The sequence below is a fragment of the Salmo salar genome, chromosome ssa09 (genome assembly GCF_905237065.1).
Source record: "Salmo salar chromosome ssa09, Ssal_v3.1, whole genome shotgun sequence".
NCBI lineage: Eukaryota > Metazoa > Chordata > Actinopteri > Salmoniformes > Salmonidae > Salmo > Salmo salar.
The window spans coordinates 112,584,726-112,597,243 of NC_059450.1; the positions used below are offsets into that span (position 1 = coordinate 112,584,726).

Genomic DNA, 12,518 nt, shown 5'->3' on the forward strand with positions numbered 1-12,518 from the left:
ATAATAGGTGCTGCATTATCAAATGTCCTCCACTCTATTCATACACCCAAAAAAGCATAGAAATAAGAATGAAAAGAATGGGCTTGGAATCGCTGACTGTGGCAATTGACTGATAAACTCATGGGTACACTCACAATGGCTACCTGGTATTGTAATGCAATAATTTCCACGGTATTTAGCAATGTTTTATCAACTGATGCTGGATTGCCATGGTAATGTATGTTCATTCAAATAATACTAACTGATGTGGCTCATGCAATGGAATGTATTTTTTGTAATGTCAGTTGAGTTGACTCAACAAATCACAGCACAGATTGAAGGGTACACTTCCTGCTTTTACTTGCTGGCATGGGTACCCACAAAATAGCTGCCAGTACACCCATCATGCCACCATTGACTTGAATGGAGACGCCCTTGATATTAATTTTTATTTCTATGCAAAAAAGTGAGTGTGAAAAGTGTGTGTGCAACATGGCATCATTCTGTAACTATCTGATCCCAAGGTCTATAGCCATAACAGACTGCAGACAGGTGTGGAGTGTCACCCCACTGATTATAGGGGTTGATTGAGGAGAGAGAGGGATGATGGGAAATTAGAAATAGAGATGTTGGAGGAGATAGGAGGGGCTGGGCGCGTGGCGGCGGTGTCTGCCTGTCATTAGGCTCTGTGTTAGGGTAATTCATTCATTATTGGTCCCTTTATTGAGTGAAGAGTGGATATGATGCTTATCTCTCTAGGAGACATTGGCGAGGCCAGGACGCACAAGGTGTCTGTCCTCAGCTGCTCTGACTAGGACACTGGCTGTCAATATGGGGTCACGTACTCAGGAAAAATTCTGGGCCGGAGATCATCCATCCAACCTTCATCTATCTCTCCGTCTGTCTATCCTTCAACCATCCGTACATCCATCCATCTTAAACCCTACTGAAAATGTAGGCTACACATAAAAAACATTGAAAAGACGAGATTGCTATTAATACAATGTCATTTAAACACATCTGTGCTTCAGGTAAAACTCAGGGCTCAGGAGAGGGCTGTCATAGTCTTTCTTGTTGCTGTTCAGTTTGTATTGTATTGAGTATTGTGATACTTTAGGACATCAGAGTGAGCATTGGGTTTAGTATAGAGGGGATCCCCTGAGTCGCTAGTGGGGCTCCCAGATTTACACAGAGGTCGGTGGTCATGATTGGTGTATGTGGGACATTAGTGTTGTGACAAGCGACTTTAGGGGTCACACTGAAAATGACAGTGATCAAGGAGAGGGTCCACCCAGGGCAATTGACACAGTGATAAGGATGTTAGGACCATGGGGGCTCGGCACGCGTCACTTACGTATTGATGGGACATGTGTGTTTTGAGGAGGAGGGGATGCTTGGTTGATAAGGAGCTGTGTGTGTGTGTGGTCCCATTGGGACGCTGCGATGCGGCTGTGGCAGGGTCAGTAGAACAGCTCGGTCACCTGCTGTGGTACTGGGCGGTCCCATCCCTCCCTTGGACATCTGGCCCAGGCTGCCGATGTGTCTCCCTGGTATGACCCTCAAAACCCCCAGCCACAGGGGCCAGCATGATGTGTTAGCATGCACAGCACAGCAGTACTGTAGATCACAACACTTCAACATAACACATCACAGAGCAGAATGTAACATCACACAACAGCACCCCACGGCAGCATGCTCTGTCACAACACAACAGTTCAACGTAACACAGCACAGCGTAAGACAACTTGTCACACAGCACAGCAAAACAGTACACATCACATAAGAGCATATAACAACACAACGAAACATATCAGATCACAGTACAGCTCAACATAGCACATATCACAGCTCAACACAGCACAATATCTGACTTATTATGTCTCCCCCCTGAGTTGGATTATCAAGTGTATGGGTGATCCCTCTCTAGAGGACAAACGCTTTGTAGCACTCTATTATGGGACAGCTTGCACACACACATACCCCTCTTTTTCCAATAATGGTTCTTGGAATGCAATGATAGTCATATCATCTCTATGTGGTTCATATAATGATGGGTTGAGTTAACTTGCACTGGTTTTTATCTGCTGTTATTTACCCATCTGATGTTATTTTCTCTGTGTTACTCTTTCTGTTTCTCACCCATTTCTCTTGCTACCACTGTCTTTTTTCCTTGCTTTCTCTATCCAACTCCCTCTCCTCCCCTCATTGAGATCTCATTTGTCAAGGCCGGGAGCAGCAGACAGGCAGCAGGGTATTAGTTATGCAAATATTGACGTGCCGCTTTGGCCTGGTAGCTATCAATTGAAATCAGCAAATCGATGGGCCTAATAGCTCCTCATTACGCACTTGATGCACTTTCAGGGCTAGCATCAGAAGCTGTCAGCGCGCCGTAATCAATGCAGTCCAGAACTATTACTTGACCACCGGGACAGACATCTTTTTAATAACCCAGCCTTTGTTTCTGTTTTTGCTTTTTCTCTGGGCAGCGATGGGCTGGCTAAGAATGTGTTTTAAGATTTACTGAGTGATCTGTGCAGAGATAAATACCTGCAGGTAGCACTCACGTGTGCGTACACACACATTACTAACACACACACAATGGCTTTGGTTTACACTGATGAAGAGCTAAGCTAAATCACTGGGGCTTCACTTTGGGGAAACAGACAGGGCCAGATGGATAGATAAAAAATGTGTCTTTTCGTGTGAATGCTGGTTAATGGAATTTAAGATGATATTGAATTGATATGTATCCTCATGCATAAACTCAGTTCGGACAGATATATGAAAATTGCACAGGTGACCTGGTTTTGCTCCGCTGTTGCTTTATTTCAATAATCGGACATTTGGTTTGAATGTGGATTTTTGGGTTAGTGATAACTTGATTTTTTCGGACTGAGAAGATTAGTTTGAACGTATTCCCAGACCCAGTCATGTATTAAACAACATGTTTAGGCCTCAAGAAGAAACACTTTGATGCGTAAGGAAGTGCTACAGTCAATCCCCCCCTAGCGCTGAATGAAACGAACCGTTTGATGCCAAGTGAAACGTGTGTTCTGTGTACTTAGCTTAGCGCGAGTTTACGCAAACAACAGGTAGGCCAAGACCCACAGGTAGGCCAAGACCCACAGGTAGGCCAAGACCCACAGGTAGGCCAAGACCCACAGGTAGGCCAAGACCCACAGGTAGGCCAAGACCCACAGGTAGGCCAAGACCCACAGGTAGGACAAGACCCACAGGTAGGCCAAGACCCACAGGTAGGACAAGACCCACAGGTAGGCCAAGACCCACAGGTAGGCCAAGACCCACAGGTAGGCCAAGACCCACAGGTAGGCCAAGACCCACAGGTAGGCCAAGACCCACAGGTAGGCCAAGACCCACAGGTAGACCCACAGGTAGGCCAAGACCCACAGGTAGGCCAAGACCCACAGGGGATCCACCAATAGGAACATAGCTGCTCCGGTTCTCTGTTATCCTGGCGTACAGGTAAGGAAGATGGTAAACAGAGGTGAGTAAAAATGTGTGTACAGTATCTGTGTATGTCTCTCTGTGTGCATGTGCATGACTGCGTGAGTGTGTGTTGGCGGGTTGTGGCAGGGATAAATCATTGGAGGCAGGGTTATTGGAAATGCAGGGAGATGAAAGACTGAAGAAGCCAGTAATTGCCTTAAAGATCAGACTACAAAGCATTACTTTAGATTTTACTAGGCCAGCCGGCAACAAAAGAGCTGGTAATTTATGAGCTCAGTGTAAAAGAATAGCATAATTGCATTAAAAATGTATGATAATGAGCCCTAAAATGGGGAAGGTGGTTATTATGAAAGTTTGTATTCATCATCCGCAGCTTGACTGATGGCTAGTGGCTTGATTAATGCCTTAATTTCTATCAATTAGCGAGCCCAAAAAAATCGAATGCGAGGCGATCCCCTAAATTGAGCATTGAATTACATATTTTACTGCAGTGCTAAGATGGGGGCAGGGGGCTCTGGCACTCACTGGAGCCGGGACACTGATGGGGCAGGGTGTGTGTTTCTGTCTGGCTGTCTACTGCCCTATGTACTGTACATGCAATTTCTTTAATGGTGCGGTGTTTGTGTTAAAATGCAGTGTTATTTTGTGTTATTTTATGAAACCACAGGAGTCTTGCTATGGACCAACAGGACCATGTAGGATCATTCCCTGTGGTAGCGCCAGCCATCCCAACCAAAGCCAGCTCTACTCTGTCCAATTACATCCGCCATGTCAACAGTAGTCAAATTTGCCGTTTTTCCCGCTCACATTATTTATTTCTTATTTTCATGTCACCATTGAGGTGGTCTTTGCTTGTCTTACCGCAAATATAACTCCAAAGCACCTTTGAATGTACTTTTAATCTGTGACCGACCTCGACACAACGTACAGTTCGTTTCTCTTATTTATTTGCTCGGGCAAAATGAGTGCCGTCGTAATTTAGCTTGCGAGGTATGCGCTCAATTACTGGAATTAATCATTAGCAGCAATATATTCAGCTCTCGCTGTTACTGATTGACACAAGGGTTGACAAACGGTCTGGCCCTGTAAAAATCTGTAGTAAAACAGCGCTATCCTCTGTTTAGATTCTGTCACTGCAGCAGAAACGTCATCTTGCTCGCTCTCTCTCTCTTTCTCTGACACACACACACACACACACACTTTCTGTCCCGGATGGCTCAGGAAATCTGCTTTCTTTCATTGGTGTTACTGATTTTCTCTCTTCTCCACCTTCTTAATCAATGAAGTAGACAAACAGCTATTTTGAGGGCACAATACGCTATTGATTCCAGGTTGCTCATCAGGATGCTGTTGGACTAATTTTGGTAATGAGTTTGCAAGTGTTTTCTGTCCATCCCACAGACTTAACACACACACATGCACATACACAAACAGCCTAAGAGGCAGATCAATCACTAACCATTATTAAGCTCATTATAACCAGTGAATACAAGGATGAAAAATGTAAGGACTCTCAATATGGTCCAGTGTATTGATCATTCTGGTTTGACACCCCAACAGGTCACTCATAATGGTAGTAAGACCATTTAAAGGCCTACTTCACTGTTTATAACCATTTTTGGATGGATAACTGTATTGAGAATCATACTGCAGTTGAATGAAAATATTGAGCAGTTGTTAACGTGCTGTACATCGAAGGCATTATCTTTCTAGTCTTTTCGTGTCTCTTTATGTCCTCCTTTCGCTTCTTTCTGTCTTTCTCTCATCGCCGACAGACGAGCTCTGCCAGTAATGTGGGGACAATCGAGTCACGCCACTAAATTAATTAGCCGGATAATGTGTCAATGTTCAATATTAACTTTGACCTCCCTGCTCTCCACTCCGCTGCTCGGCCACCGCGGGTATTGATTTTTGTCTGGTCTGTAGCTGGTCCCGGCCTTCTCTCTCAAAGTTCATTATTTTTAATTTTTCTATGAAATACATCTCTTTCACCACTGACATCTGTCAAACCGCATATGGAAGTCATTTTATCTACCAATAATGTGTTTGTCAAAAAGTATGAGGCTTTAATGGATTCCGTGGGCCTCGTCCGTCCACTCTGTCACCTGCTCGACGGGCTGTCATTGATATATCTGGGCAGATAGGGTGGGAGGGGGCTATGGTGTGTGTGTGTTAGTGTGTGTCCTTTATTAAGACTCTTACCTCAGAGTGCGGAGAGTGAATTCATCGATCACTGATTGAAAAAACGGGATTCATGGTTGACCAGTTGACGGATTTGTCTCTCCTTCAAACTTGGACACACACATACGCACACAATACTCCTGATGATGCTGTGGCTGTCATGTGAAGGACAGTCTTCAGGAGGATATTGGGCCGGCGCACCCGTTCTCCATCTTGCTGCACATTCATGGTAATAACTATTTTTCTTGCTCCTCTTCTCCTCACGTAACAGGACATACTGTCATGGATGGAAGGCTTAATTCCAGTTGTCAGTGGAGTTGTCCAATTATCCCAGTAAATAGAAATGGAAACAAAGTTTGTTTGAACAACATTATGTCCTCCTATTTTGTTACTTTTACCTCACTGTGTGTGTGTGTGTGTGTGTGTGTGTGTGTGTGTGTGTGTGTGTGTGTGTGTGTGTGTGTGTGTGTGTGTGTGTGTGTGTGTGTGTGTGTGTGTGTGTGCCTGCAGTGTGGACTGAGGCAAAAATTGAGAAGTGTGTGTGTTGCTGTGCCGCTCACATTTACCAAATGAAAACCAGAACAAATATGAATCTATTCATTAAACACGCGCCCCAGAAAGATCTGTTGTGACAACTTCTCTGTGGCAGTTAATGGATGCATTTCATTCCTGTCATTAGCTCAAATGGTGCGTCTTCGGTGTGAGTGAGTATATTTGTTTGTGTGAGTGAGTATATTTGTTTGTGTGAGTGAGTGTATTTGTTTGTGTGAGTGAGTGTATTTGTTTGTGTGAGTGAGTGTATTTGTTTGTGTGAGTGAGTGTATTTGTTTGTGTGAGTGTATTTGTTTGTGTGAGTGAGTGTATTTGTTTGTGTGAGTGAGTGTATTTGTTTGTGTGAGTGTATTTGTTTGTGTGAGTGAGTGTATTTGTTTGTGTGAGTGAGTGTATTTGTGTGAGTGAGTGAGTGTATTTGTGTGAGTGAGTGAGTGTATTTGTGTGAGTGAGTGTATTTGTTTGTGTGAGTGAGTGTATTTGTGTGAGTGAGTGTATTTGTTTGTGTGAGTGAGTGTATTTGTGTGAGTGAGTGAGTGTATTTGTGTGAGTGAGTGAGTGTATTTGTGTGAGTGAGTGTATTTGTTTGTGTGAGTGAGTGTATTTGTGTGAGTGAGTGTATTTGTTTGTGTGAGTGTGTGTATTTGTTTGTGTGAGTGTATGTATTTGTTTGTGTGAGTGTGTATTTGTCCGTGTGTGTGTTCTTGTGCGAACTCGATTTTACACATCTGTGTTATTCATTGTGAGCCATTACAACCCACACCTGTTCATTGAAACTCTTTAATTTCCCTACAAGGTACTGTAGTCGCAGCTTCTGTTATTGAAGCATATGCAGACTCACTGGAGGTCTCTCTCTCTGCACCTCTCTTCTACATGGAACTCAGACAGGAGTGTCTCAGATTGACAGCTAGATAGATGGAAGTGTGCAGGGGAGGATAAAAGGATAGGTAAGCGAGGGATGAATATTGACTGATTGGTGGAGAGATTGACAGGCGAAAGAAGAAAAGTATTGTTCAGACTCTTACAGTTCCTGCCTTTCCAGACACGTTCATAAATCAAAAATGTGCCTTCCGCCTACGTCTTTTTAATTTGATGCGTACAATTTTGATTTATTTAGATTTTTTACACTTGAAATAGTTTCATTGTAAGAGAATCGGCTGTGCTTACTGAGATTTGCCTAAAGGGGGAATCAACAGTTGAAACAATAACATAGCGGACACCCCACCTCTGTTTTGGTAAACAGCTGAGGGATGGGCCTGGTGAAATGAAACTACTCTTAATTTCATAGACAGGGCTTTTGAGGCAATGACTGATCATCCAATATATCACAATTATAGTTTTCCTAAATATACTGTGATCCTCAGATACATCCCAAATGCATTACTTTTGGCCCATAGGGCTCTGGTCAAAGTAGTGCACAATATAGGCAATAGGGTGCCATTTGAGACTGATCAACCTTCTTTGTTGTTTGTTTGTCTTCTTTCATGGAGGTAGGCCCCAGTCCTGACCCCTGTCAAGACCCCCTATCTAATCTCTCCTTTAAAATAATACAGAGATTTGGTCACATCAGAGATTTCTTAGCAGGTGCCAAAGAGCATTCCTACCAGAGAACCTGGACATCAACCTGGAGTCAAGCATCCTAAATGTATTTGGTTCACTTCCCCTGATGTCCCTGCTGTGTCAACGTGACTCGAGGGCGGCTAACAAATCCCAGTGTGTGTGACCTCTCCCCCCCTAACACTGCTAACCTCTTCCTCCTCTCTCTCGCTCTCTTTCTGTGTTTCTGTTTCCAGAGGGGACGTCGCTGGCGGAGCAAGTGCGAAGGATAAAGGACATTGAGGCCATTGAGAGCGACTCCTTTGTTCCCCAGGCTTTCAAATCATCCCGAGACGGTGTCAAGGTGCGTTTTCTCTCTCTCCTTCTCTGTTCACTTCTTTCACTCTCTTATTTGATTTTTTTCCTCCCCCCTCCAGTTTTTATTCCATCTGTCCGAGGGCGGCTCCCGGACCCAAATTAAACCATTCCCATTCAATGCCGTTTGCTCCATCCGTTTGTTCAGGAGGAGAGAGGGGGCCTTCCGGGACAGTTTTTTTTGATCTGCTCGGCCGCCACAAAAGCCACTGCGGCGGGCCTCTGTCCCTCGCCCTCTCTCTCTGTGTCTCCACAGGCACAGCGGCAGAAGCACAGAAGTCATTATTGAAATGCTCCTGCCTGAGAAAACGTGGAGGATATTAGATTTGTTGGCAATCATTGCCGATCCTGGGAGGGTTAGGACTAAAGGTGACAGTCCAAGTGGAGCGGGTTGATAGATTACACCAGGCACTGGGACCGGGACCTGTGTCTATCGCTCTGTGTGCTGTTGCTCTTTCTTTCTTTATCTCTCTCTCTCGTTCACTCATCACAGCTCTACCTGGCCTGTATAAGTGGTGTGACAGGCAAAGGGACGTGATAGGGTATAGTTGAATGCACTGATTGTAAGTCGCTCTGGATAAGAGTGTCTGCTAAATGACCAAAGTTCAAATGTAATTGAGGTACTTCTTGTAGTTAAGGGTCCTCAGCTCAGAAGCGCAGTCCCTAACCGGAGGCTCCCTAACCAGAGGCTCCCAGAGGCCAAACACCTGCAGCCCTCTCCAGTTAGCACTCAATTAGCCACCGATGTACACCTGGCATCTTCAAATAGAGGCCCTAATAAAATAATGAGGATACAGGGTGTAAGTCAAGTTCTAACCCCCTTCCATCCCCACTCGGGTGACAATTTTCCATCAGGCTCCACACACATGCATCTACACCCTCCTCAGTTTTAGGTTTTATTTATTCACGCCAAAGAAAAGAAGTGAAAGACAAAACCGTACAGATTTTTTTTTTAAAAGGGTAAAAACGGCGTCCCTCCCGGCTGCAGGAAGTGAATGTGTTAAACAAAGTTGTGCTCACACACACACAGCTCAGAAGACCCAGTTAATACTTCAGACCTATACTCACACTGCCATCTTCTGGCCAAACACGAAACTGCATCTGCTGGATTTGTCATTCCTCTGCACTAGTGTTCTAACTTGTTTATGCAAGCAGCACATTTGCTGTTCTCGTCAGACAATTTGATGTGATGAGTAAATGGGATATTACACTACTATACCATGTGATTGATATGTGTAATCCGACTTGGTGTGAAGTAGAATTCCAAAATTCTGGTTACTTTCCCAAAATTCCTAGGTTTTCCAGAAATGCCGACTAGAAGATTCCTGGATTTAGGAGGGAATAAGCAGGAAGTCTAGAATCCCCTAACCAGGATATCTGGAGAACCTGGGAATTTTGCAGCCCTTGTGTAATGTTAGATCAATTGTCATTCTGTATGTGTTTTTAGACCGAGTCAGTGAAAGTCGAGCAGGAACCGGACGACCCACCTCTGCTCCTAACAGACATCAGCTCTCTACCTACCACGATCCGTTACAACGACAGCGACACGCTAGCACACCCCAGTGTAAGTTCTCCCCTATCACAACACACGCACTCTTTTCTGATTGGGACACACAAATGCACACACACAGAGGAATATGAAAGGTTACTGAAGTATTGCATAGATTGTCTCAGGGTGTTGGGCCCACTTCACCCACACATGTTCCCTCAGAATCTTTCTCACACACACACACACACACACACACACACACACACACACACACACACACACACACACACACACACACACACACACACACCCCACGACAATCAAACATTTCCATCCACACAGAGTCAGGCCTTAGAATAGGAAATGAAGCCTAACTTTAACCCCCCCCCCCCCTCCTCCTTGGAAGAGCTGTGTGGAGTCATTTATCTCCCCGCGGGGAAAAGTGAGTTAGCCCTGACACATACAGATCAAGCCTACGACAGCCTGATCTATGGCAGCAATATGCCCCAGGCGGGGGAGAGCCAATCAGGAATAATGATTCCCCATTACCCCTACTGTAGATACTGTCATCTCAAACTCGTTACTGCTGCGACACCCCAGAACCTGGGCCATGGGGGTGGGGGGACTGATCTAGTCATCGTGTCGAACCCTAGATAACACACGGCGAACGGTGTACACCCCATACTGTGGTTTAGGCTGTGTGTGTGTGTGCGTTGTCGTGTTTAAGGCGAGAGATGAGTGATTTACAAGGCCATTACACACCAGACACTGCATATTTAGCTCTCCTAAGCTATCAGACTCAAGTTGGATAAATCAAACATCATTATATACACACAGAGACAATGGATATGAAGAGATGGAGGTGATCTGTCTTTTGAAGGGTTTTTCTTTGTCAGGCGGGCCCGGGCTCTGTGAAAGGCTGCAGTGGATCTTTAGGGTGCCTTTAACCTCCAAATAGTAGAAAACAAAATAGAAACCTGCACTTACATTTGCCTTAAGTGAATTGTGTGACCGGGTTGTAATCATATGGTTCCCTTGACAAATTTTCTTATCAAGGCAGAGAATGTAGGCCTCTTAGTCGGGTTTCAAAATTCTAACAAAGATTTTGGATAACCAGGGAATTTTGGGAAAGATACTGGAATTTTGTGTTCCTACTTCTTAGTGTGCTGCACATGATACTCAATGGGGAAAATAAATGATCCATACAAAAATCCATATACTAGACACACACACTCACCGGACAGTTTATTAGGTACACACATCTAGTACCGGGTTGGACCCCCCTTGGCCTCCAGAATAGCCTGAAATCTTTGCGGTGTGGATTCTACAAGGTGTCAAAGGTTTGTTGCACTATTGGTATCAAGGGACCTAATGTGTGCCAGGAAAACATTCCCCACACCAGTATTCCACCGCCAACAACCTGTACCAGGCAGGATGGGTCCATGGACTTGTGCCGCTTATGCCAAATCCTGACTGTCAACAGCATGACGCAACAATTGTTCAGTGTTGGTGATCGCGTGCCCACTGGAGGCACTTCCTCTTGTTTTTAGACAAGGATCGACGAGTTGTGCATTCCGAGATGCTGTTCTGCACACCACTATTGTACGCCGTTATGTCTGTTTGTGGGCCGCCTGTTAGCTTGCACTATTCTTGCCATTGACCTCTCTCATCAACGTGCTGTTTTCGCCCACAGGACTGCCGCTGACTGGATGTTTTTTGTTTGTCGCACCATTCTAGACACTGTCGTGTGTGAAAAGCCCAGGAGGGTAGCTGTTACTGAGATACTGGATCTGGTGCGCATGGCACCGATGATCATACAACACTCAAAGTTGCTTAGGTCACTCGTTTTGCCCATTCTAATGTTCAATCGAACAGTAACTGAATGCCTCGATGCCTGTCTGCCTGCTTTATATAGCAAACCACGGCCACGTGACTCACTGTATGTAGGGGTGATCAATTTTCGTGAACAGGGTGTACCTAATAAACTGTCCAGTGAGTGTACTTCTGTCACCCACCACAGCCATGCAGCCCCAGTAGTATCCCATCATGGCTAATCTGACCTGGGTTCAAAAAGTGATTTATTTTTTAAATACTTTGAGCGTTCGTTTGAGCCTGTCCGAAGTTCCTGGTGAGTGGGGTTTACACTTTTTGGGATTATTCCACTGGTTGCGCTGCGCTAGCCACATATACACTGAGTGTACAAAACATTCATATTGAGTTGCTGGTCCATGTTGACTCCAATGCTTCCCACAGTTTTGTCAAGTTGGCTGGATGTCCTTTGGGTGGTGGACCATTCTTGATACACAAGGGAAACTGTTTAGCGTGAAAAACCCAGCAATGTTGCAGTTCTTGACACAAACTAGTGCGCCTGGCACCTACTACCATACCCCATTCAAAGGCACTTAAGTATTGTGTCATTCACCCTTTGAATGGCACACATATCCATGTCTCAATTGTCTCAAGGCCTAAAAATCTTTATTTAACCTGTCTCCTCCCCTTCATCTACACTGATTTGAAGTGGATTTAACAAGTGACATCAATAAAGGATCATAGCTTTCACCTGGTCAGTCTGTCATTGAAAAAGCAGGTGTTCTTAATGTTTTGTGCACTCACTTATCCAAATTGACTTACAGCAGTGAGTGCTTATATTTTTGCGTGGGTGGCCCTCATAGGGATTCGTACCCACGACCCTGCTGTTGCTAACGCCATGTTCATACCAACTGAGCCACGTAGGACCATGGCAGGCAAAATGTTAAACATGTATTGTAAATGTTTATCAGCACAGCATTATGACAGCATTTTCTAAACTGCAGAGGGGGTTCTTGCTATTATTTTGTAGGTTTCCTATACCATTATCTTCAATCAACACTGGTCTGTGACTGACTCATGGTCAAGTTATGGCCATGTGCCAGGTTGGGGGTCAATGCTGGGTTAGTTC

The 12,518-nt window shown here is 44.8% G+C and overlaps 1 protein-coding gene across 1 annotated transcript in view; it reads left to right on the plus strand.

The window, feature by feature from the left end:
- The window catches only part of rsrc1 (arginine/serine-rich coiled-coil 1), a 191,930-nt gene that overhangs the window by 178,234 nt on the left and 1,178 nt on the right, over nucleotides 1-12,518 (plus strand). The window contains 2 exon segments of the mRNA NM_001140733.1: nucleotides 7,974-8,080; nucleotides 9,539-9,655. Of these exon segments, the coding sequence (NP_001134205.1) occupies nucleotides 7,974-8,080; nucleotides 9,539-9,655 (224 nt within the window).